Raw genomic sequence first — 25,223 nt, 5'->3', positions numbered from 1 at the left:
CATCCTTTCAAAACAATTTAGAAATTATCTTCTATTCTAGTGTTTGTAACTTAATCCTCATTGATCAACTAAAGAAAATATATAATACTAGGGATCTAATAGATAAGGATATAGGTCCTAATCTATAGATGAATTCCTTAACTGCTAAGTTATCAATTTAAATTTCTTTGAACTATGCTTACAGTGGTACCATCCAACGCTATAGACACAAGCTGTATTCAGTCTAAACACTTTCAAAATAAAAGCAAATATACAGATATATAATAATTCATTTATCCAAATGAATGTATAAAAAACTTGACTGCTGGGAATTTTGACTTGAAAATAATAAACCACATCCACAACTTGACAACTCAAAATTTCAATTCAAATCACCCACACAAAGCCTAAATGTCCATTGAATAATGATGTTTCTTAGAAAAAGATGAGTGAATATATTTTTGGAATGATGACAGAGAAGTGCATCTTTTATAACCACTATTGATCAGAAGTATAGCTTCATTCACAAATACATAAAAAGAGCCAAAATTTACAGAAAAATTAGTGAGCATTAAGAGAACATTTTTTGGTAGCAGTTACATGTTTGGGTTTACTTATAAAATTTATATATGAAGTTTTCTATCCTAACAGTTTCATAATTATAGCCTTCATGCTAGAACATGTCACTTTTTTCCACAATGATGATGAAGCTAAAAAATTAGAATTGAAAATTTAGTCATTCATTTGGCATTTTGTAACTTTACATAATTTGCTTAAAATGTGCTTGATTTTGGTTCATCAAAAACCGAAAAATGTAAAGCAATATCAAACAAAAACACACAGTTTTCTTCTTAATTCTTAATTACTTACAAGTAAGCAGTTTAATACAGGAATAAACTTTTAAAGAAAACTTTGATTTCTAAAATAATACACTGATTTGAGGTAAATGTATAGTGAACCATGACTGAGGTGTGACTGGATTAGACTGCTATTCATTTTTATATATCAGTATGAAAATAAATGGATTAAGAGGACTACAAAATACAAATATTTATGTGAAATTTAAAGGAAACTACATACCTTTCAGATTAATTTTAAATTGTATATAGGTAAAAAAATCTTGTTAGAGGAAATTATTTTGTACAAATCACTTTATCAAAACTCAAAACCAATAAAACTTACATTCTGAACATAAAATAAGACTTAAAAAACCCTAATATCAAAGAAATTAAAGTGAAAAATACTTTTAAAATAAAAAAACCTATACTATTTATCCAATGTAGAAACTGTCATTTACAATAGCGATTAATATAAGCATGACACCATATTTTTATAGTGTTACAGTTAAATATTACTACCTAACACCAGAGAACACACCTTTATTTTTGGAAGGAGACTGTTTAAAGTTCTTTATGTCTGTTTCACAAGTTTTCCCTGGTTCCAATTCGTTTATGTGAGTTGTTTTTACATTACTACCAATGTTACCAATTTTACTTTCTTTAATATGCATGAGTCTATTCAACTTTGTGTCTGTGCAATCCCCAGCTTTCATTTCTTGGACTGAATCCACTCCTTTCATAGTTCTAATTTCAAAAAGATCTTCAACTAAAATGCAGTTTGAATGATTAGCCAATCTATTGTCTCTATCACTTTCAACTAGTTCATTCTTTTCTTCATTTGTATCCATAGGATCATAAAGCTCAGGTGAAAAATAGATAGATTCATCCTCTGCTTCTGTTTCAGAAGCTCTATGTGAAGTGGAAAGTTCAGCTTCTTCACCAACTAGAGACAATTCAGTGTCTGGATCCAGGGCTTCTTCACAGCACAACAGCTGTTTGGAATCATTTATTTTAAGAAGATTAGAATCAATCTTTATTGATGAAATAGTGATTTCCGATTGAGCGCACGGTCCAAATGATGAGTTCACCGTCAGAGATGAGGACTCACATTTATCAGTGAGTGGCAAAACTGTTTCACATCCCTTTTCTGTTTCAAAAGTGGAAACACTAGAGGCACAGTCCTCTGGTGACCTGAACTTAGGTGTTGCAGTCAGAATTTCACCAGTAAGATAACGTCCCAAAGAATTAAAACTAGACCAGCTAGTTCTCTTTGTCTGTTTGTTGAAGGTTGGGCTTGTGGATCTGGAAATCACAATTTTTTCTGCTTTCACTGCCTGGTCAGACTCTTCCAATAATACAGGATCATCTATGAATACAAAAACTTAAGAGTGTTAATTTTCTGCTCCTGATAATATAATAATTGTTACATTAATGTAATTTTTGTTAAAAATACTGAAATAACTGTATAGGATCGTAATTTAAAGCCCGCAACCAATAGTAGCAAGACTTCCATCTTAGAACATAAGGTACAAAATGTGAACTCTGAAAGGAATCCTAGGTCTCCAGTGATTCTGAGCCCAAGTTATAATGCTGTCTGGTAAACTATCAAATTCCACACCAGAGGACTCAGAAGTGAATGAAAAAAGGAGGGGTAAAAAGGAATAGGAAGAGGGCTAAGTAACAGAGGAAACACACTATAAAAATCTGCCTTGAAAATCCACTAACCAAGGATTGGGAAAAACTGACCTACATTAATTCCCTAAAGGAAACTGGCAACCACAAAGACTAAATTATTTGTTTAAAGTTATAAAACTGGTTAGTATTCAGACCCAAACTAGAACTTATGTTTCCTGATTACCAGTCTAATGGCCTTGAATTCAATATGACATTTATTTTTTTTAAATCACCAGATACTACAAAGTGAATATTTAATATTTGATATATTAAACTATCTTATATTAGTTAAAACAATTAAAATGATATCCAATGATACAGACTACAGTTTGGCAAACTTTCTCTATATCTGGCCATACAATAAAGATTGTTAGGCTTTGTGGGTCATATTGCATCTGTTGCAACTATTGGCATACCTCCTTTTATTGCACTTTGCTTTACTGCACATTGCAAATACTGCATTTTTTACAGATTCAAAGTTTGTGGCAACCTTGAATCAAGCAAGCCTATAGGCAACATTTTTCTAAAAGCATTTGCTCACTTTATGTCTCTGTGTCACATTTTGGTAATTCTCCCAGTATTTCAAACTTCTTCATTATTATTATTATATTTGTTATGGTCATCTGTGATCAGTGATCTTTGATGTTACTATTGTAATTGTTTTGGGGCACTGTAAATCACACCTATGTAAGATAGTGAACTTAACAGACAAATGTGTGTGTTCTGATTGCTCCACTGACCAGCTAGCTGTTCACCCATCTCTTGCCTTTTCCTCAGGCCTCCCTATTTCCTAAGACACAACAATATTAAAATTAGGCCAATCAGTAATCCTACAATGCCCTCTAAGTGTCCAAGTGAAAGGAAGAGTCGCATATCTCTCACTTTATTTTTGTCTCTCACTTTAAATCAAAAGTTAGAACTGATATGGTTAGTGAGGAAGACATGTTGAAACCAAGATAGATCAAAGAGTAATTCTGACTTTCAAGTTTTATTATTTAAGAAATACATTTTTGGGGAAACCTGGGTGGCAGAGTCAGTTAAGTGTCTGACCCGTGGTTCCAGCTCAGGTCATGATCCCAGGGTCATGAGATCAAGTACCACATTGGGATCTGTGCTCAACACAGAGTCTGCTTAGGATTCTCTCTCCCTCTGCTCCTCCTCCTTGTGTTTCTCTCTAAAATAAATAAATAAATCTTAAAAAAAAATTCATTTTTGTAAGGCAACAGCTGCCATAGATAGGATTCCTTTGATAAATCTGGGCAAAAAAATTGAAAGCCTTCTGGAGAGGATTCACCATTCTAGATGCCATTAAGAACATTCATGATTCAGGGGAAGAGGTCAAAATATCAACATTAAGAGGAGTTTGGAAGGACCCTCATGGGTGACTTTGAGGGATTCAAGACTTCAGTAGAGATGTAGTAGAAATAGCAAGAGAATTAGAATTAGAAGGGAAGCCTGAATATGTGATTGAATTTCTGCCATCTCATAACAAAACTTCAATGGAAGAGGAACTGCTTCTTATGCATGAGCAAAGAATGTGGTTTCTTGAGATGAAATCTACTCCTAATGAAGATGCTGTGAAAACTGTTGAAATGACTACAAAGAATTTAGAATATTACATAAACTTAGTTAATAAAGTAGCAGCAGGGTTTGAGAGGACTGACTCTAATTTTGAAAGAAGTTCCCCTTTTGAATAAAATAGTATCGCATGCTAGAGAGAGATTATTCAGTAAAGGAAGAGTCAATTGATGTGGCAAACTTCACTGTGGTCTTTTTTTAAGAAATTGCTACAGCCACTCCAGCCTTCAGCAAACACCACCCTGATCAGTTAGCAGCCATCGACAATGAGGCACAACCCTCCACCAGCTTTTTGTTGAAAGCTCAGATGGTTAGTATTTTTTAGCAATAAAGTATTTTTAAATTAGGGTATATACATTATTTTTTAAGACATAATGTTATTGCACACTTAAGAGACTACAGTGTAATGTAAACATAACTTTTATATGCACTACGAAACCAAAAAATTCATTTGAATTCCTTTATTGTGATATTTGCTTTATTGTGGTGGTCTGGAACCAAACCCACATATCTGAGGTATGTATGTACTCAATTATGCTGTTCTAGTGCAAAACATACTATGACTAAACTCTGCTTTTGTGTACCATATGTAACTGAATGGATGTGACTATGTTCCATTAACCTGATTTACAAAAACAGATGGCCGAATTTGTTTGTAAGCCATAGTTTGCCAATCCCTGATATAGACCATTATATTCTAATAAATATACATATTTTAAGATTTATTTATTTGAGAGAGAACGCACACACAAGTGGGGGGAGGGGAAGAGAGAGGGGGAGAGAATCTCAAGCAGACTCCTTGCTGAGCATGGAGCCCTACATGAGGCTCGATCTTACGATCCTGAGATGAAGCCCTACATGGGGCTCGATCTCACGATCCTGAGATCATGACCTGAGCCAAAAATCAAAAGTTGGATGTTCAACCAACTGAGCCACCCAGGCACTCCTCTAATATATTTTTTAAAAATCATTTTTTTATCATTTAGAATAAATGACTCTCACTTCCCTAAACTAAGAAATTCATGTAAGAGAAGTATCTATAAATTAGACCAATTTTTAATATAGCCTTTAGAAAAACATGTATCATTTGTACAGCATTTTACCATGCTATGATATTTATCATCTTATTAAATCTTTGCAGCCCAACCTGACGGATAGGTATGCAGAGATTACTTTTTCTATTAAGATTCAAAAAAGTTATGTGACTTGCTCATGGTCAGAAAGCTAAGGAAGTGGCAAACCTGGTAAGTGGAAAACCAGGAAATATGCTTAGGTCTCTTGACAAAAGTCTGTTCCCATTCCAATACACCATACTATTTCATTATTTTATGATAACACCTTCTATTTCAGACCAACATGTTTAAGGAAATTAATCTATAGCACAATAGATATCATTTCACTGGATATAATGAAAGACTTCTCTATCAAATGTAAATAGGTAAAACTTTTCAAACCTCTTTCCCTTCCAGAGATGATGCCTCTTGGTAGAGATGGACTTTTAGTTATTGTAGGACACTGTCGTTCTTGGACACACATTTTTGCTTCACCTTTTCTAGGATTTTCTGGTGCTATAAGACTTGCTGCTTCTGATAAGTAAGTTAAACTATTGTCCTTCAAACAGGTCACTTCAAGTGTAGACTCACTGTTCTGTATACACTTTCTGTCTGCTTTGGATACACCAATAACCTTCTGGTGTTTTTTGGAAAATTCAGCCAAGGACTCCAGTGCACTTTCAAAGGTTGAATGATGCTGAATCTGCTGCCGTACCCATTTAGAAAGTCCTAAGGAAAAAAGTAAACCCAAGGAGGATATTATGCATTAAGAATACACTTAGATAATTTTTCTAATGATGTAATCTACACGAATTTAAGGTATACTGAATGATTCTCAATATTTTCCTGCCTAAATATCTTCATATGTACCTATGCTCATGTATCAGTAACTTTTTTTTTTTTATACGCACTGATTATCAGTTGGAGGGAGGGAAGAGGCAGTGGGAGCAGAGTGGAAAGGGAGAAATGTATTATTTGTCAGTTTAGAATATCTTGGAAAATAAGGCAAATTTAATTTCATCATAATTTCCTACAAATATTGCTTACACTTTAATTTTAGGGAAACTAGAAGTTGTAAACAACACAGTCTTCCATTCCAACTTTCTAACTTTGATTTCTTTCATGAAAATAAATTCAAGATTCCAGTCTCATAGGTTTTTTGTTGCCCTTCTCCCTCAATTCTGCATATGTCTTAAACTGTCCTAGGAATGAAAGGAATAACAATGTTATTGGGGACATATCATGTCCTATTTATATATTTATAACAATTATTTTTTAATATATAAATAATCAAGTTGTAAGGGATATGATTTGACCTGTGACATGTGAAAACTATATAACTTTGAATCATATTGAAAGCATAAGGTGTTTTGTTTCATTTCAAAATGAAATTCAAAAATCAGATATTTGGACTTTTAGAAAATAAATATTCTCTGCTGGTGTTACTAAAACTATCATCGTTTTCTGAAGTAGTTTAAAAAGTCACTATGGGGGGCATCTGGGTGGCTCAGCCAGTTAAGTGTCTGCCTTCGGCTCAGGTCATAATCTCAGGGTTCTGGGACTGAGCCCTGTGTTGGGCTCCCTGCTCAGCAGGAGTCTGCTTCTCCCTCTCCCTCTGCTGCTACCCCTGCTTGTGCTCTTTCTCTCTCACACTCGCTGTCTCTCAAATAAATAAATAAAATCTTTAAAAAAGGTCACTATGGTATTTTAAGAAATAGGAAAGTAAGATAGAGCTTCAAGTTGTGATACATTCATTTCAAATACATTCCTTTACTCTTTTTTTTAATGGAGCTTTTCTATATTTAATGCAAATCAAATTGAGTTCTATAGTTAATGCAAACTGAATTTAAACAAAGACAAGCCATCAAAAAGAATTTGTATATTGTGCTATTATTGTCTAGATAAGAAGACTTCACACTTTTATGAATCTCAGAAAAAAATAAACAAAATTCATACAGAAATAATGAAAAATCCTTAATTAAAAAAAATCTCTTTGGGGCACCTGGCTCGTTCAGTAGGTGGAGCATGAGACTCTTGACCTTTAAAATAAAATCTTAAAAAAAAAAAAAATCTCTCAACGAATCTGAACTATCAGGTAAAAATTTAAGATTTTAAAATAAGAAAAACTTGTTTTCAGATTTTGCACTTTTTTAGTTGAAGCATAGTTGACAAGTAGAACATTTTTTAATTTTTTAAAGATTTTATTTTTAAGTAATCTTTACACCCAAAATGGGGCTCGAACTTACAACCCCAAGACAAGAGTACTGTATTCTATCTACTGAGCCAGCCAGGTGTCCCAGAAGAACATTTTAAATAAGCATTTCCCTTAAAGGTCTTTATTTTTGTTTGCTTGGAGAAAATAATTATACTGATTAAACATGAAATTTGCTAAAATTGAAAAACTTTAGTATTATAGTCACTTTTTTCACGTTTGGAACTTTCTATAATCAGAGAACGCTTTTTCAGTGTAAAATGTCAGGTTGCTTTTGAAAACTCAAAGAATCTGAGCTCCACCTGCTGACTAAACACAAGCACTTAACATTTTGCTTTTAGTTATGCCTGGACCTAAGCTCAATGGCTTGCTTTACAGGGAAAGCGCAGAAAAGAGTGCTTTAATCCAGGTGGATACATTTTAATACCAAACCAAATATCAGGCTCTGAAATAGAAAGAGTCCATACGCACAGGTAGCTAATCTGAAAGAAACTTAAAACTTTGTTATCTCTTTATCATAGTATGGTATGAACTTTTCAGCTTTAAAGATAATAAAGATGCAAGTATTTCCAACCGTTCTTTAATAACAGATGGATTGCTGGTATTGACTCTAAACGGACTGTGTGACTGCTGGGTAAAAACCATAGGCACATAGTATTTGTCATTTGAGCTGGGAAAAAATGACCATCTACTTTATCTTGAGGTCTACAGTGGTGTTGTTTTTCTTTTAGAAAACACCAGCTCTGACTAACATGAACTGTAAAACAGCTGAAGCATTTCTAAACAAACAATCAAAAACTTCAGTACAATCAAGAATGAAAGAATAAAGAATCCTAAGCAGCCAAAGGAAATGTTCTTATGCTCTTAAATGTAAAAACTTATTTCTTGGAAAATTCATTCCTGTGAACAGCTTTTTCCCTGCCAATTCTAAATAAATCATTATTCTGTTACTTAATTAAATTCCACATTCTATGAAATTTAAGGATCCTGATTAAAACTATGTTAGTAACTAACCAGATTCTCCTCTGTAAAGATTTTTTTGTAAACACATAAGCATTAAAAAAGGCTACATTTCCCGTCAATGTGAATTTTTCCATGTTTGATCTAATAATGCAAATTCTGTCCAAAATTTTTCTTTAAAACTAGCAGTTATTAAATACCAAAGATTGTTATTAATTCTTACTCTAAGCCCAGCTGAGAATCTTACCAGATATGTATCGACTGGGATTACTCCTGAAGCGATCATCCACTAGAATAAGAGCTCCCCAGTCATTTTTGTGTCGAATACACCTATGAAAAAAAAAATAGGGAGGAAAATCAAACAAAAATGACTTTGAAAATAAGAGCCAACAGGGTGCCTGGGTGGTGCAGTTGATTATGCATCTGGCTGTTGGTTTCAACTCAGTTTGTGATATCAGGGTCGTGAAATCAAGCCCCATACCAGGCTCCACACTCAGTGTGAATCTGCTTGAGAGTCTTTCTCCCTCTTTTATTCCTAAGATAACCATATATTGTTATGGTGCATTATTCTTTGTTCATAGCGGCATTATTCATAATAATGCTAAATTTTAAACATGGTGATATTGTTGGATTTGGTTTTTAAAAAATTTTTTTAATTTTAAAAATTACTCAACGGTTGCCTGGGTAGCTCAGTTGGTTAAGTGTTTGACTCTTGATTTCAGCTCAGGTCATGATCTCAGAGTTGTGAGAAAACCCTGTGACAGGCTCTGCGCCCTGTGTGGAGTCTGCTTGGGATTCTTTCTCTTGAGACCTCCCACTCCTTCTGCCTCTTGTTCCCATGCTCTCTCTCTAAAAAAATAAATCTTTAAAAATTAAAAAAAATTTTAAGTGTACAATTTGGTGATTTTTAGTATGTTTACAAAGTTGTGCGCCCTACACCACTATCTATCATACATTTTTATGTTACCAAAAAGAAACCCAGTGTCCACTAGTCACTCCCAATTATCCAATTATTCCCACTATTCTCTGGCAATCATGAATATATTTTCTGTCTCTTTAATTTGCCTATTTTGGAAATTTCAGATAACTGGAATCATGCAACATATGGCATATTGTGTCTGGCTTCTTTCACTTAGCATGATGTTTTCAAGGCTACTTCTATCGTGTATCAGTACTTCATTTCTTTTTATAGCTGAATAATATTCCATCGTATTTATCCATTCATAAGTTAATGGGCATTTGGGTTGTTTCCACCTTTTGACTATTATGAATAATGCCGCTATGAACATTTGGAATTATGAATTCCATATGAATCTCATATGAATTGAACTAGAAGTGGAATTGCTGGGTTGTACAGAATTCAATGTTCAACTTTTTGAGGAACTGCCACACTTTTTTTCCGAAGCACTTGCGCAATTTTACATTTCTGCTAGCTTTGTGTGAGATTTTCTATTTCTCCATACCCTCACCAACACTTGTTATTATCCATCTTTTTCATTATATGTACTCTAGGAAGTGTGAAGTGTCATTTCTCTGTGGTTTTAATTTGTATTTCCCTAATAAGGAGTGATGCTGAGCATCTTTTCATGTGCATACTGGCTACTTGTATATCTCTTTTGGAGAAATGCTTATTCAAATTATTGGTTCATTTTAAAACTGCATTGTCTTTTTATTGTTGAATTATAAGAGTTCTTTATATATATATTCTGGACCCTATACCCTTATCAGACACATTTTTTGCAAATATTTTTTCCCATGTGTGAATTCTTTTCCATTTTTCAATAGTGTTCTTTGAAGAACAAAAGTTTTACTTTGACAAAGCCCAATTTATCTAACTTTTTTAGTTGTGCTATTGATGTCAGATTTAAGAAACCACTGCCTAATCCAAGGCATTATTATTCTTTGACCCATTTTGAATTAACTTCTGTATATGGTGTAAAGAAGGGGACTACCTTCATTCTTTTGCATGTGGATATCCAATTATCCAACACCATCTGTTAAAAAGACTTTTTTCCCCTACTGAATTGTCTTGGCACATTTTTTGGGGTGGGGGATGGCTTAAACAATAGGAATTTATTTCTCACATTTCTTGAGGCTGGGAAGTACAAGAAAGATGTGTGAACTGATTTAGTTCCCTGGTAATGCTCTTCTCCTGGCTCGCAGAGGTCAGCCAGCTCACTGCATCTTCACATGGGTGGGGGTGAGAAGAGAGAGGGAAAGAGAGAGACAATCAAGATCTCTGGTGTCTCTTCTTATCAGGGCACTAATCCCATCATGAGCGCCTCACCTGCATGACCTCATCTAAACCTAACCTTCCAAGGGCCTCATCTCTAAATAGCATTACATTGGGGATTAGGGCTTCAGCATATGAATTTGAGGGGGGCACAATTCAGTCCATGGCAGGAATAAGAAAATTATATAGTATATGAGAAGGTACTAAGTATTAAAGAAAAAAATAAAAAGGGAAATAGAATGGGAATGTAGGTAGGGGGGTGCTAAATTTTAAACATGGTGATATTGAGTACTGTAAAACATCATTTGAATAAAGATTCTTCACAGGTAAGGGAATGAGCTGTGTATATATGTGGAAGGGAAGTGTTCTAGCAAAGAGAAATGCAAGTGCAAAGACCCTGGAGCAAGAGCTTACTTGACCATAGTCAGGGAACACCAAGGAGCTCAGTATACCTTCTTTAGTGTGGCCTCTTCTCTCCCTTTAGTTGTGGAGTTTGTTCTGTCAGTCTTCAGGTTGACTTCTGGGGTATTTAAGATGATCTGGTAGTTATCTAGTTGTTTTCATCAGACAAGACAAGCCTAGGGTCCTCCTACTCCTCCACCATCTTCTTCTCCCTCTGTCTTGGCATTTTTGTCAAAGATCAGCTCACTGTAAATATGGGGGTTTGTTTCTGGACCTTCAATTCTATTTGTCTATATTATGCCAGTACAACACAGTTCTGATTATTGTAGCATTGCAACAATTTTGAAGCTGAGAACTGCCAGTTCTCCAATTTTGTACTTTTTCAAGATTTTTGTGACTATTCTTGGCTTCTTTCAATTTCCCTGTGAATTTTAGGATTAGCTTCTCAATTTCTGCAGGAAATCCAGCTGGTATTTTGGGATTGCACTAAATCTCTGTAGATCAATTTGGGGAAATGTTGTTATCTTAACAATAAGGCTTCCAATCCGTCATCATAGAATTCTTCCATTTATTCAAAAATTTCTTTCAACAATGTTTTGTAGCTTTCAGAGTACAAGTCTTGTACTTCTTTTGTTAAAGTTACCACTAAGTAACTTATTCTTTTTGATTTTATGGCAAATGAAAATTTTTAAATTTATTTTTATTGAAATACAGTTGATATACAATTTTACATTAGTTTCAGGTTTACAGCATAGTGATTTAACAAGTCTCTATATTATGCTTATGACAAATGTAGCCACTTTTTGTCACAACACTATTACAATATGTAAATGGCACTTCTTAATTTCATTTTTGGATTGTTTATTCCCACTGTATACAAAGTGATTGATTTTTGTATGCTGAATGTTTGTTGTAACTTATTGCATCTGTTTATTAGCTCTAACAGTTATATTTTATAGATATAGGATTTCCATGTAGAGTATCATGTCATTTGCAAATTTTAAAATAATTTTATTTCTTTTCCAATCCAAATACTTTTTTTTTTTTTTTTTTGGCTAATTGCCCCATGTAGAACCTCTAATACAATATTTAATACAAGTGGTGAGAGTGGACACCCTTATCTTGTTATCAAACACACCAGGGCAAATTTTCAGTCTTTCACCATTAAGATGTTAACTACAGGTTTGTCACAGATGCCCTTCTATTTCTACTATCTTGAGTGTTTCATCATGAAAATGTGTTAGATATTGTCAAATGCTTTTTTTCTCCTCTTTGAGATCATGTGGTTTTGTATTTTATTCTACTAATATGGTATATTACATTGATTGATTTTAGTTGGACCAACAAAATTGGTTGGATGTTGAACTAACCTTGTAATCCCAGGATAAATCCCACTTGGTCATTGTGTATAATCCTTTAGTAAGTTGCTGGATTCAGTTTTCTACTTTTCTGTTGAGGATTTTTGCACCTATACCCATAAGAGATATTGCTGTGTAGTTTTCCTTTCTTGTGATGTCTTTGACTGGTTTTGGTAACAGGCAATACTGGCCTCATAGAATACGATGATACATGTTTGCCCTTCTACTTTTTTTTTTTTTTTAAAGATTTTATTTATTTATTTATTTGACAGAGATAGAGACAGCCAGCGAGAGAGGGAACACAAGCAGGGGGAGTGGGAGAGGAAGAAGCAGGCTCATAGCAGAAGAGCCTGATGTGGGGCTCGATCCCATAACGCCGGGATCACGCCCTGAGCCGAAGGCAGACGCTTAACCGCTGTGCCACCCAGGCGCCCCTGCCCTTCTACTTTTCATAAGTTTGTAAAGGACTGGTGTTAATCCTTCTTTAAATATTTGCTAGAACTCACCAGTGAAGGCCTGAGCTTTCCTTTGTGGGAAATTTTCTGATTACTAATTCTTCTATTTTTCACTTTTATAGATCTATTCAGATCTTTTTCTTGTTGCGTCAGTTTCAGTAGCTTGCATTTTTCTATGAATTTGCCCATCCTACCTAAGTTATGTAATTTGTTGTCATGAGCCATTCTCTTATAATGTTTTATATTTCTATAAGGTTGGTAGCAACATCCCCTCTTTCATTCCTAATTTTAGTAATTTAAGTCCTTTTTGTATTTTTCTCTTGGTCAGTTTAGTTAAAGGTTATCCATTTTCTTTATCTTTCCAAAGAACTTTTATTATCCTTATTTTTTTTCTACTGAATATTCTATTCTCTCTCCTTTATTTCCACTCTAGTATCTGTTATCCCTTTGATCTGCTTGCCTTGGGCTTGGCTTGTCCTTCTAATTCCTGAAGGCAGGAGGTTAGATAACTATTTCAGATTTTTCTTTAAAAAAAAATATAGGCATTTACAACTATAAATTTCTCTATGAGCAATGCTTTCATTTTATCTTCAAACTTTGTACACTGTGTTTTCATTTTCACTCATCACAAGGTATTTTCTAGTTTTTCTTATGATTTCTTCTTGGATCCATTGGTTAAGAATGTGTTCTTTAATTTCCACATATTTATGCGTTTCCCATTTTTTTCTTATAGATTTTAGATTATTAGATTTCCAGTTTCATTACACTGAGATCATAAAAGATATTTGCTATGATTTTAGCCATTTAAAATTTATTGGAGACTGATTTTATAGACTAACATATAGTCTATCTTGAAGAATGTGCCACATGCACCTTAGGAGGGTGGAGTGTAATAGATATGTTAGGTTTATAACTGTTGGGTTATAGTGTTCAAGACTCCATTTGATTGATTTTCTAATTGTTCTATTATTGAAAGTAGGGTAACAAAGTATCCAACAATTTAACGGTTGAATTGTCTATTTCTGACAGATTTGCTACATACGAGTTCGGATCCTTGTGTTAGTTACACACATGTGTATATGTTGCATAGTTGAATGTTACATATTCTTGATGAAGTGAAAATTTATTATAGGATATTTATTGTCTCGGGATGCCTGGGTGGCTCAGTTGGTTAAGCATCTGCCTTCGGGGTCGCATGGGTGGCTCAGTCATTAAGCGTCTGCCTTTGGACAAGGTCATGATCCCAGGGTTCTGGGATTGAGTCCTGCATCAGACTCCTTGCTCAGTGGGGAGCCTGCTTCTCCCTCTGCCTGCTGTTCATTCACTCTCTCGGACAAATAAATAAATAAAATCTTTTAAAAAAAGGAATATTTATTGTCTCTATTAACAATTTTTGTCTTAAAGTCTATTTTGTCTGATATCAGTATAATCAACCAGCTTGCTTTTGTTTACTGTTTGCATAGTAAGTCTTTTCCCATCTGTGAACCTTAATCTATTTGTGTGTGTGTATGTGTGTTTGTGTGCTTGAGTGTTTCTCTTATAGGCAGCATATAGTTGGGTCATGTTTTTTTTTTTTTTTAAATCGGGGTTGAGGGATGGAGCCCCATGTCAGGTTTCGCCCTCAGCAGAGTCTGCTTGGGATTCTCTCCCCCTCTCCCAACTCTTCTTGCTTGTGCTTTCTCTCTCTAAAATAAATAAATCTTTTAAAAAATAAAGTTTTATTTATTTATTAGAGAGAGAGAGCGAGAGAAGGAGAATCCTCAAGCAGACTCCCCACTAAGCATGGAGCCCGACGTGGGGCTCGATCCCAGGATCCTGAGATCATGATCTGAGCTGAAATCAAAAGTCAGATGCTTAACCGACTGAGCCACCCTGGCACCCCCTGTGCGCAATAGGTATTTTTATGTATCATATTAACTTCTTGTTATTTCTTATTATTTTGAGTTATTTTCTTCCTGGCTGCTTTAATTAACACTTTAACTTATAACAATCTAACATGGATTAATACCAACAATTTCAATAGTATACAAAAATGTTGCTCCTATATAATTCTGTTCCTTCCCCCCCATCTTTGTGTTATTACTGTAATATAAATTACCTCTTTATACATTGTATGCCTGTACGGAAGAGGTAACAGCACGCCAAACTGCTTATCCCTACAGAGGCTTGCATACAAGGTAGATTTTGGTGTTTCGGAACTTAGATTTCAGGAGGGTTCCAATCATTGACTGATAAAAGATGCTCCCTGTGTTTAAAATGTTTGTGCAAACAATGATTAATGCTGAACATCTGCTTTGTTTCTTTTTTTTTTTTTTTTTGTTAAAGATTTTTATTTATTTGAGAGAGAGAGAGAGAGCGTGAGCGCACAGAGGGAGAGTGAGAAGTAGGATCCCCACTGAGCAGGGAGCCTGACACGGGGCTCGATCCCAGCACCTTGGGATCATGACCTGAGCTGAAGGCAGATGCTTAACCAACTGAGCCACCCAGGCACCCCATCCTGCTTTATTTCTAAGAGGTTGGACTTTGGGGAAATGCTAGGCAGAGGCTGTCTATCTGAACAGACCCAAATAAAAACACTGGGTCCTGAGTCTTTAATGAGCTCTCCTAATTGGCACATACCATTGCTGGGAATTAAGTGTGTTCCATATGACTCCACTGAGAGAAAAGCCTTAGAAGCTTTTGCCTGCTTTCCCCTAGACTTTGCCCATGTGCCTATTCTCTTTGCTGATTTTGCTTCATATTCTTTCAATGTAATAGATCCTATATATGCATACGACTACATGATGAATGTGTTCCTGCTCCTAGTGAATTACTGAACCTGTGGTGGTTTAGGGAATCCCCAAGACAATGCCTATCACCAAATATTTAAAATGATTGCTTTATGCAGTTGTTTTAAAAATCAAATAGGATAAAAGGAGTATAAAATACATTTATATTGTTTTTTATATTTATCTATGAAATTACTTTTATGAATGCTCTTTATCTCTTCATATGGATATGTGACTGCCTAGTGTTTTTTCATTTCAACCCGAAAAGGATCCCCTGTAGTATTTCTGGTGGGACAAGTTTTCTGGACATTAATTCTCTCAGTTTTTGTTTATTTGGGAATGTCTTACTTTCTCTTTCACTTTTGAAGGATAGTTTTTTTACATATAATAGACTTTGTTGACAGTCTTTTTCTTTAAATATGTCCATTGCCTTCTGCTCTCCATAGTTTTCAGTAAGAAATATGCTAAAATTATTATTTTTTTAATGTTTTTTTATTATGTTAGTCACCATACAGTACCTCCCCGGTTTCCGATATGAAGTTCGATGATTCATTAGTTGCATATAACACCCAGTGCACCATGCAATATGTGCCCTCCTTACTACCCATCACCAGTCTATCCCATTCCCCCACCCCCCTCCCCTCTGAGGCCCTCAGTTTGTTTCTTAGTCCATAGTCTCTCATGTTTCATTCCCCCTTCTGATTACCCCCCCCTTCTTTATCCCTTTCTTCCCCTACGATCTTCCTAGTTCTTATGTTCCATAGATGAGAGAAATCATATGATATTTGTCTTTCTCTGCTTGACTTATTTCACTTAGCATTATCTCCTCCAGTGCCGTCCATGTTGCAGCAAATGTTGAGAATTCGTTCTTTCTGATGAAATATGCTAAAATTATTGAGGATGTCTTATGAGTTGTTTTCTCTTGCTGTTTTCTGGATTCTCTTTGTCTTTTAGCAGTTTGATTAGGACATGTCTACATATCTTTGATTTTAAATTACTTCGAATTTGCTGGTTTTCTTAGATGTGCAGATGAATGTTTTTCATCAAATTTGGCAAGTTTACAGCCTTTATTTCTTCAACTAATCTTTCTGTTCTTTTCTCTCTCATCTCTCCTTCTAAGACTCCCATTATGTGTACATTGGTGTGCTTGTCTGGGTCCTACAAGTCCCTGAGGCTATGTTCATTATTCTTCATTCTTTTCCTTTCTATATCTCAGACTGGATAATTTCATTTGACTTACCTTTAAGTGAACGGATTCTTCTTCCTGCTTAAAACTGCTGTTGAGTTAACTCTAATGAATTTTTCATTTCAGTTACTGAAATTTTCAAATCTGGAATTTTCATTAAGTTCTTTTAAAAAAATCTATCTTGGGGCGCCTGGGTGGCGCAGTCGTTAAGCGTCTGCCTTCGGCTCAGGGTGTGATCCCGGCGTTCTGGAATCGAGCCCCACATCAGGCTCCTTTGCTGAGAGCCTGCTTCTTCCTCTCCCACTCCCCCTGCTTGTGTTCCCTCTCTCGCTGGCTGTCTCTGTCAAATAAATAAATAAAATCTTTAAAAAAAATCTATCTTATTATTGATTCTATCTTCTTTTTAAAAACTCTATTTGGTGAGACATCATTTTCATAGTTTCCTATAGCTCTTTAGACATTATTTCCTTAGTTCTCTGGCTATATTTAAAATAAGTTTATATACTAACTACAATGTCTGGACTACCTTAGGGACACTTTCTATTGATTGCTTTTCCCATGTGTATGGGACATCCATTTTTCTTTCTTTGCAGATGTCATAATTTTTGTTGAAAAAAGTGCATTTTAAATAATACAATGTGGCAACTGTAGCATTCAGATTCTTCCCTCTGCTCAAGGATTTTTGTTGTTGCTGTTGTGACTTTCTAAAAATAATTCTTACGCTGTTTAGTTAGCTTATTATTTGGCCCAAATTCAGTCATCATCTCAGGATGCTGTGAAATTAAACAACTAATTACCTGGGTGAGCTCCTAGTCAGGTCATATAAAGATAGCCTTGTGAATGGGGTCTTCTAGGAAATTACCAGACAGGTTCCATAATGATAATTCTCAAGGAATAAGTTCTAGCCCTCCCAGTGGCTGGCAGATTGCTAGCTTTCACCATGATTTAAAACTACTGTGAACTTGAAGAGAGGGAATGGGAATTGGGCAAGTGAAAATCCCACAACATTCACTGTTCTTAAGGAGATTCAGCCATTTTCATGAATAAATGTTTCCTGGAATGTTGTAAACTGGTGAATTTACAGTTTTGAAAAAGTTGATTCTAATTATTTAGCCTGTTTTCTCATTCCTTTGTTAGAGAATTTTGAGAGGTCTTTACTCTGAAAATTTTTGCACATCTCACCCAATTTGCTAATATTTTGTTAAGAATATTTTCACCTATTGTTTTGACAGATATTGGTCTGTAGTTTTCTTTCTTGTTTTTATATTGTCTTCACTTAGTTTTGGTAGGATAGTGCTGGCCTCATAAAATGAATTGGGAAAGGCTCTATCATCTATTTTTAAAAAGATTTTATTTATTTATTTGAGAGAGAGAGAGAGAGTGAGGGAGAGAGAGAATGGGGGGGGCAGAGGAAGAGGGAGAAACAGACTCCCCACTTAGCAGGGAGCCCAATGCAGGGCTTGATTACAGGACCCTGAGATCATGACCGGAGCCAAAGGCAGAGGCTTAACCAACTGAGCCACCCAGGTGCTCCATAGATCTATTTTCTAGTAGAGATCAAATGGAATTGGTGCTATTCTTTAAATGTTTGGTAATATTTATCAGTGAACCCATCTATATGATTTTTTTCAAACTAAAATTAAGTTTCTTTACTAGACAGAGGATTGACTATTCAGGTTATCTTTTTCATCTTCAGTGAGTTTGGTACTTTGTGGGTTTGAGGGAATTGGTCTATTTCATCTAAGTTGCTGAATGTATGCATATAGTATAGTTTTTTCCATATTATCTTTTTAACATCTGCAGAGTGTATAGTAATATGACTTCTTTTATTCCAGAGATTGGTAATTTGGGGCTTTCCTTTTTTTCTTTGTCAGTTACCTAGAGATTTATCAATTCCATTTACCTTTTTAAAATCAATTTTTTAGGGGCACCTGGATGTTGCAGTGAGTTGAGCATCTAGACTCTTGGTTTCGGCTCAGGTCATGATCTCAGGAAAGTGAGATCAAGCCCTGTGTTGGGCTCCACACTCAGCTGGGAGTCTGCTTGAAAGTCTCTCTTCCTCTGCCCCTCCCACTTGTGCTCACTCTCTCTCTCAAATAAATAAATCTTCTAAAAAAATAAAATCAACTTTTTTAAGATTTTATTTATTTACTTGACAGAGAGAGAGACAGCCAGTGAGAGAGGGAACACAAGCAGGGGGAGTGGGAGAGGAAGAAGCAGGCTTCCAGCGGAGCATGGAGCCCGATGCGGGGCTCAATCCCAGGGACCTGGGATCACGCCCTGAGCTGAAGGAAGACGCTCAACAACTGAGCCACCCAGGCGCCCCCAACTTTTTAATTCTTAGTTGCACTGATTTCCTTTGTTTTCAAATTCATTTATTTATACTCTTATCTTTATTATTTTCTTTTTTTGTTTGCTTTGTATTTATTTTGCTTTTCTTCTCCTAGCTTAAAGTAGAAGCTTATTGATTTGAGACCTTTCTTGTTTTTGAAAATAAGCATTTAATGATAGAAATTTCCCACTGAGTGCTGCTATAGATGCAGCCTACATATTTAGATATATTTTCATTTTTGATTTGCTCAAAATATTTTCTAATTTTCCAAGACTTTCTGCTTTACCTATGAATTATATAGAAGTATGGTTTTCTAAAAAAAGATTTATTTATTAATTTTAGAGGGTGAGGGCATAGGGAGACGGAGAATGAGTCTTAAGCAGACTCTGCACTAAGTGTGGAGTCTGACATAGGGCTCGATCCCATGACCCTGAGATTATAACCTGAGCCAAAACCAAGAGTTGGATGCCCAACTGACTGTGTCACCCAGGTGCCACTAGAAGTAGGTTTTTAGTATGATTTCACTCATATGTGGAATTTAAGAAAATGGATGAACATACAGGAGGGGAAAAAAGAGAGAGGAAGAAACAAATCATGAGAAACTCTTAACTATAGAGAACAAATGGGGGGGGCTGATGGAGGGAGGAGGATGGGGGATGGGATAGATGGATGATGGATATTAAGAAGGGCACTTGTTATGATGAGCACTTGGTGTTATGTGTAAATGATGAACCTCTGAGCTCTACTCCTGAAGCCAATATTGAACTGTATGTCAACAAATTATAATTCAAATCAAAAATTAAAAAATTTTAAAAATTTAAATTACTAGACATTTACTGTAAAAAAATACATGTTTTTAATTTCCAAGTATTTGGGCATTTTTTTTCTGTCAAGTGTTACTGATTTCTAATATAATTCTTTAATTACATTTTAGTCAGAGAACACACTAGGATTCCAATTCTTTTAAAAAATGTAAAGTTCATCATCCAGGATATGGTCTATATTGATAAATGTTCCTTGTGCACTTGGAAAAAATGTTTACTCTAACATTGTTGCATGGAGTGCTCTATAATGTCAATTCAATCCAGCTGGTTAATAACATTGTTCAAGTCTTCTGTATCTTTATTGGTTTTCTAACTATTCCTTCTATCTATTAATGAGAGAGGAAATGAAATCTTCAACTACACTTGCGGATTTATCTATTTCTCTATTCGGATTTGTTATTGCATCATATATTCTGTAGCTCTGTTTTTAGGTGCATACACATTAAGGATTATTGTATCTTATTGGTAAATTGACCCTTTCATCATTTTATAATTTTCATTTTTAATACTCCACTAATACTCTTTGCTCTGAACTCTACTGTGTCTGATATTAATATAGCTACTCCAGAAAGTTCAACTGTACTTTGAATTCTAGTCTTCTTCCCAAATCTGCCTGCCACTATTTACTTTTCACAGTACTCAAATAGGTGTTCCATGCAGTCTGTCTAGGTTTTTAAGACAGTATGTAGTATGCTTACTCCATCTTATCTAGAGTTGAAACCTTCTATTTTTTAAAAGTTAATTTTAACTTTGTAAATTTTAATTTTTAATTAAATACACAAGCATAGTTTAAAATTCAAATAATAGTACAGTAGTTATAATTAAAAAAAACCCAGAATTCTCTTTTACCTATGTACACCCTATTTCCAATTCCCAATCCTCAGAAACAATTCCCTTAAATACATTGTAGTCCTACTCATTTACCTCCATGTTTTTAAATAACTTTTAGAACTACTACTTCTTGATCTTTAACCTTTACACATTATGTATTGATTCTTCCTACAGAAGATGTTTATTCTCTTACATCACTCATACTTCATCACCTCTTCATTTTCCTAATGGTCATACCACAATTCTCGTGTAATCAATATTCAGTAGATTACCATTTACAGGTGTTACATTGTACACTATGATTACATTTTCTTTCTTGTACAAGACTTTTTGGTTTGCCCTAGAGCTAATAACTGTCTCTCTCCTTTTTTGCTTTTCCATGTATTCTATCATTAATTCCCAAACTTTACCATAGCTGTAAAAATTCTCAGTATGTTCAAAATCCATATTCAGAAACCACTATGGGACTGCAACAACTTCAGAAACTAGATGGGACTGCTGCACAGCTGTCATCCCAGAGCTTCCCTTCCTAATTTGAGAATTCTCTTTTCCTCTATTCTGGGTTGGAACTCCAGGTTCCTGCAACCTTGATATTTCTCTGTCTGAATTTTCTCTTATTTGAGGAAGCATTTCTTCCAGTAGCATCCTAAGAAAGTGTGCATTTGAAGCCAATGTTTTAGGTCTTTTTTTTTTTTTTTTTAAGATTTATTTATTTATTTGTCAGAAATAGAGAGGAAGGGAGAGAGAGAGAGAGAGAGCAAGAACAGGGGGAGTGGCCGGCAAAGGGAGAAGCAGGCTCCTCGCTGAGCAAGGAGCCTGATGTGGAACTTGACTCCAGAACCCTGGGATCACGACCTGAGCCAAAGGCAGATGCTTAACTGACTGAGCCACCCAGGTGTCCCTAATGTTTTAGGTTCTTTGCATATTGAAGGTTTTATTCTATCTTATAGCTTATTGATGGTTTGAGTTGTATAGAACTTAAATTGCAAGTCAAAATTTCCCTCAAAAATTTGAAGATAATTTAAAACTGTCATCTAGCTTCTAATGTTGCTTTTTAAGGAGTCTCAATTGTGATTTCATGTCTTTTGTATGAGACCTGTTTCCTTCTCTCTGGAACATTCTAGGACTTTTTGTTTATCTCAGGTACTTTGAAACTGCACAGTGAGGTGCTTTGTAGCTTTTCTCCCTTTACTGGTGCTTGGGTGGGCACCCTTAATCAGGAAATTATGCTCTTCAATTCTGAGCATTTTTCTTGAATTATTTCTTTGATAGGTTTAAGTTCTTCCATATTTTCTTTCTTCTATATTTCTTCTATATTTTCTCTGGTTTCTTCCTATAGATCTCCTTTTTATCAGAAGTTGCCTCTTGCATACTGATCTTTAAATTTTCTCTCTTTGTTGCTTTGACCTTGGAAATTTCAATTTTATCTTCTGAGCCCAATTCTGCATTTAAAATTTGCTATCATGTTAATGCTTGGAAACTTTTCTTAAAATAAATCTGTTCTTATTTCATGGAGGAAATATCTTACCCTCTATGGATAAGGGATTGGCTAACTAAGTCCACACAGGAAATCTGGACCATATCTTGTTTTTGTATAGCCCACAAGGCAGGAATGGTATTCACATGTTTAAGAGGGTCAAAGAAAAATTAAAGAAGAATATGGGTGCAGATTGTACATGGCCCAAAAAACCTAAAGTATGTATTGTCCACTGCTTTACAGAAAAAATTTGAGCAACCTCTGTTCTTTTACACAGACACCTGACCAAAAGAACAGTCAACCTCTGTTCTATTGCACTGTTTCTCTTTTCTACAAGTTCTTCCACCCTGTTGGTGGTGGTGGTGATATAGTTTTGCTATTGTTTTGGTTTGTATTTTTCATGTTATGGACTTTTTGTGATTATCTGGTGATCAAGCTTTGCACTTATGTAACAGTAAAGTATTAAAACTTTGATCAGTAGCTCTGCCTACTTGGGTGTGGCTTATATACTGGGAAGCTTTGCCAGAGTGAGGTACTTTGGTAGGAACAGGACCACTTTGCTACTATCTGTAGGTCTTTATTCATGAGGTAATTAGTATCCCTAGATATGACTACTGTACTTTCCTGCCTTGGAGATATAAGATTGATTTTAAGCCTATTCAAAGCTGAGAAGAAAAGGGGATAGAGTTCTCATATTCCATAAACAGATTTTCTTAACCCCCATCTTTAATACATCATTAGCTATACCTGCAGCTGAAGAATATATAAATTCTCTAATACAATCTTTTCAGAGAGTAAGTTTGAGTGGGCGATGGGACTGTCTATTTACAGTAACTTGCAATCAATTCTTTTGTGATTAATCCTACTTTAAATGATACTTTAGAGTGTCCCCACGTCCTAAGCTTTTCCATGCCTGAATCCGAAGAATCTTGTTGGCTTTCACGACAGCTTTTTTTTTGCTTGCTAAGTCACTCAATCATTCATCTGTTCTCCAGTGTTCAAAATTTGCTGACATCTCATCTGTTAGTGCCCCCTCCTCCATTCTTTTTAACTTTGTAATTTTGGCATTTTTATCATTTTTATTCCTTTAGTTTTGTGGACTTTTGAGAGGGGTGAATATTAATATAAATGTTTGATTTTTCCAGAGATTTAAAACAATCTAAATTTTATATGACATTTTTTTGATATTGTTTTAAAGTAACTCCTAGGTTCTGAGGCATCAGACCACAAAATTAGGCAGGATAGGAAGATGGATATTGCCAATATTATAGACCAGTGTTGAAAATTAATGGAAAGTCAGGATGCCACTATTTTTTATTCCATTTTGGTTTACTTTAAAGTGTTCTATGGTAGAAGGGCATTTAAGTTACTAAAACAGTTCAGAGAAAAGAATTTCACCTTTTCTTTTTTCCATTGTTTTCATTCTGCCTTGTTCAAATGAATTATGCCCACTTGAGAAAAGATTATACTTTCAGTAAAGGAGACCCGTTAGGAAACTCATAGTGCAGTTGTAACCTGGTCACAAAACCATCTGGTACATTCCCGAAGGCTGTTATTACATTTCATGGACTTATATTACTTCAAATACTCTAACAGTCCCATGTGGGCATAAAAAAAAAGATTTTTTTTTTAAACTCAATTTGTTTCTGCTTACTTTAGACCTTCTAGACTTATCCCTTATAAGAAGACTGCCTGATTGTAAGTACATTTTATGTCAATTGATACACATTATGAGTTTTATCAAGTGATGTAAAACATTCACTTAATTTTTAAATGAGTATTTCTTTGTAATAAAAAGTTGCTACTTATTGATACGGTTTCCCTGAAAAATCAATACAATGACAGTTGGGCTATCAGTTTTTAAATTAATAATAAAATACAAAAACTTCAGTACTGTATATCAATGTTACAAACACATGTTTTTTTAATGAAATTCTAGAAAAGTATGATTTGAAGCTTAGATGCTCTCTGGCCAACATGGTATAGTGGGGAAAGCACCAAACCCACAATTTTTCACAAATTCAACAAGTATTTATTGAGCATCCATGACCCAAGCTGAGGCATAGTTGGTTGCTGAGAATGTAAAATATATGTTTAGGGAAGGAGACAGATAATATACAGATTATTACAATACAATGAGATATATGTGTAACAGAGATAATGTATAAACTACTATGGGTTTCCTAAGGAGTAAATAACTAGTTGGAAAAGTAAAAAGAAATCTTCATAAAAGACATGACCTTCAACTAGGTTTTGATTGGTAAACTTGCCAAATGAATGATCTGATAGCTTGTATGCCAAAGCAGAGAGTAGTGAAAGGATATGGTATGTTTAACAGTAAAATGTTTTATGTGTAACAGTGAGAGCTTTACAGGATAAATGTAGATTCTAAGGATGAAAAAGCAGGTCTTGAGGTTTTAAACGTAGGTGAGGCCAAGATATGAAGGCCCATTTAGTAGTTATGTGATGTTAGACAAGTAATTTCATCTCTTACAACCTGTTTAATATATGTAGAAAATGTTTATAAATGACAAAGTAGGATATAAATATATTTTTGCTTCAAATGATTTCTTAAAATTCAATGCATTGCCTATATTAAAAGGAAAAAAAATAATAACTGAGGTAAGAATATTTACTGTCCTGAAATTAAGTATAGTGACTAAAAGTCAAGAATTTTAAACAATATTCAGGCTCACCGAGGAACTATTTGCTGAATATTAAAACACAAATACAAAAACACAAAACAGGTCATCAACAGGGAGACACCAAGTAAGCAGATGAAATGCTTCAAGAACAATTTATAATGCAACTTGATGCCAAGTACCAATGCAATTTCTAGGCAGAGAAGGGCAGCAGGTTAACCATATCAGTAGATTAACCATAGAACCGAATCATTTAATTTGAAAGGAAACACCTGCAGAATATCATTTTTAAATGATGGGAAGGGAGTGGGTGATGTGTTCTGGGACTTAAATCCAGCTGTTGTAGTCTTATGTCATTAGCTATCTGTAAATCTGAACTCAAGTGCAATCTAATATGCTGATGTGTAAACAGGTTAATGTG

The 25,223-nt window shown here is 34.9% G+C and overlaps 1 protein-coding gene across 2 annotated transcripts in view; it reads right to left on the bottom strand.

Annotated features, from left to right (window-relative positions):
• Positions 1-464: 464 nt before the first annotated feature.
• Positions 465-25,223, bottom strand: part of BRIP1 (BRCA1 interacting DNA helicase 1) — a 178,856-nt gene continuing 154,097 nt past the window's right edge. The window contains exons 18-20 of one of the 2 annotated variants that reach the window (XM_045773420.2): positions 8,542-8,624; positions 5,525-5,851; positions 465-2,184 (exon numbers count right to left, since the gene is read on the bottom strand). In XM_045773420.2, coding sequence (XP_045629376.2) covers positions 1,334-2,184; positions 5,525-5,851; positions 8,542-8,624 — 1,261 coding nt within the window. In that variant the 3' untranslated portion in view covers positions 465-1,333. The remainder of the gene's footprint in view (positions 2,185-5,524; positions 5,852-8,541; positions 8,625-25,223) is intronic. The other variant, XM_087854564.1, reaches the window with a different exon arrangement.

The sequence above is a fragment of the Ursus americanus genome, chromosome 23 (genome assembly GCF_024610735.1).
Source record: "Ursus americanus isolate L20-20 chromosome 23, mUrsAme1.1.p, whole genome shotgun sequence".
Taxonomy (NCBI): Eukaryota; Metazoa; Chordata; class Mammalia; order Carnivora; family Ursidae; genus Ursus; species Ursus americanus.
This window is presented reverse-complemented; position numbering and strand designations above follow the sequence as displayed.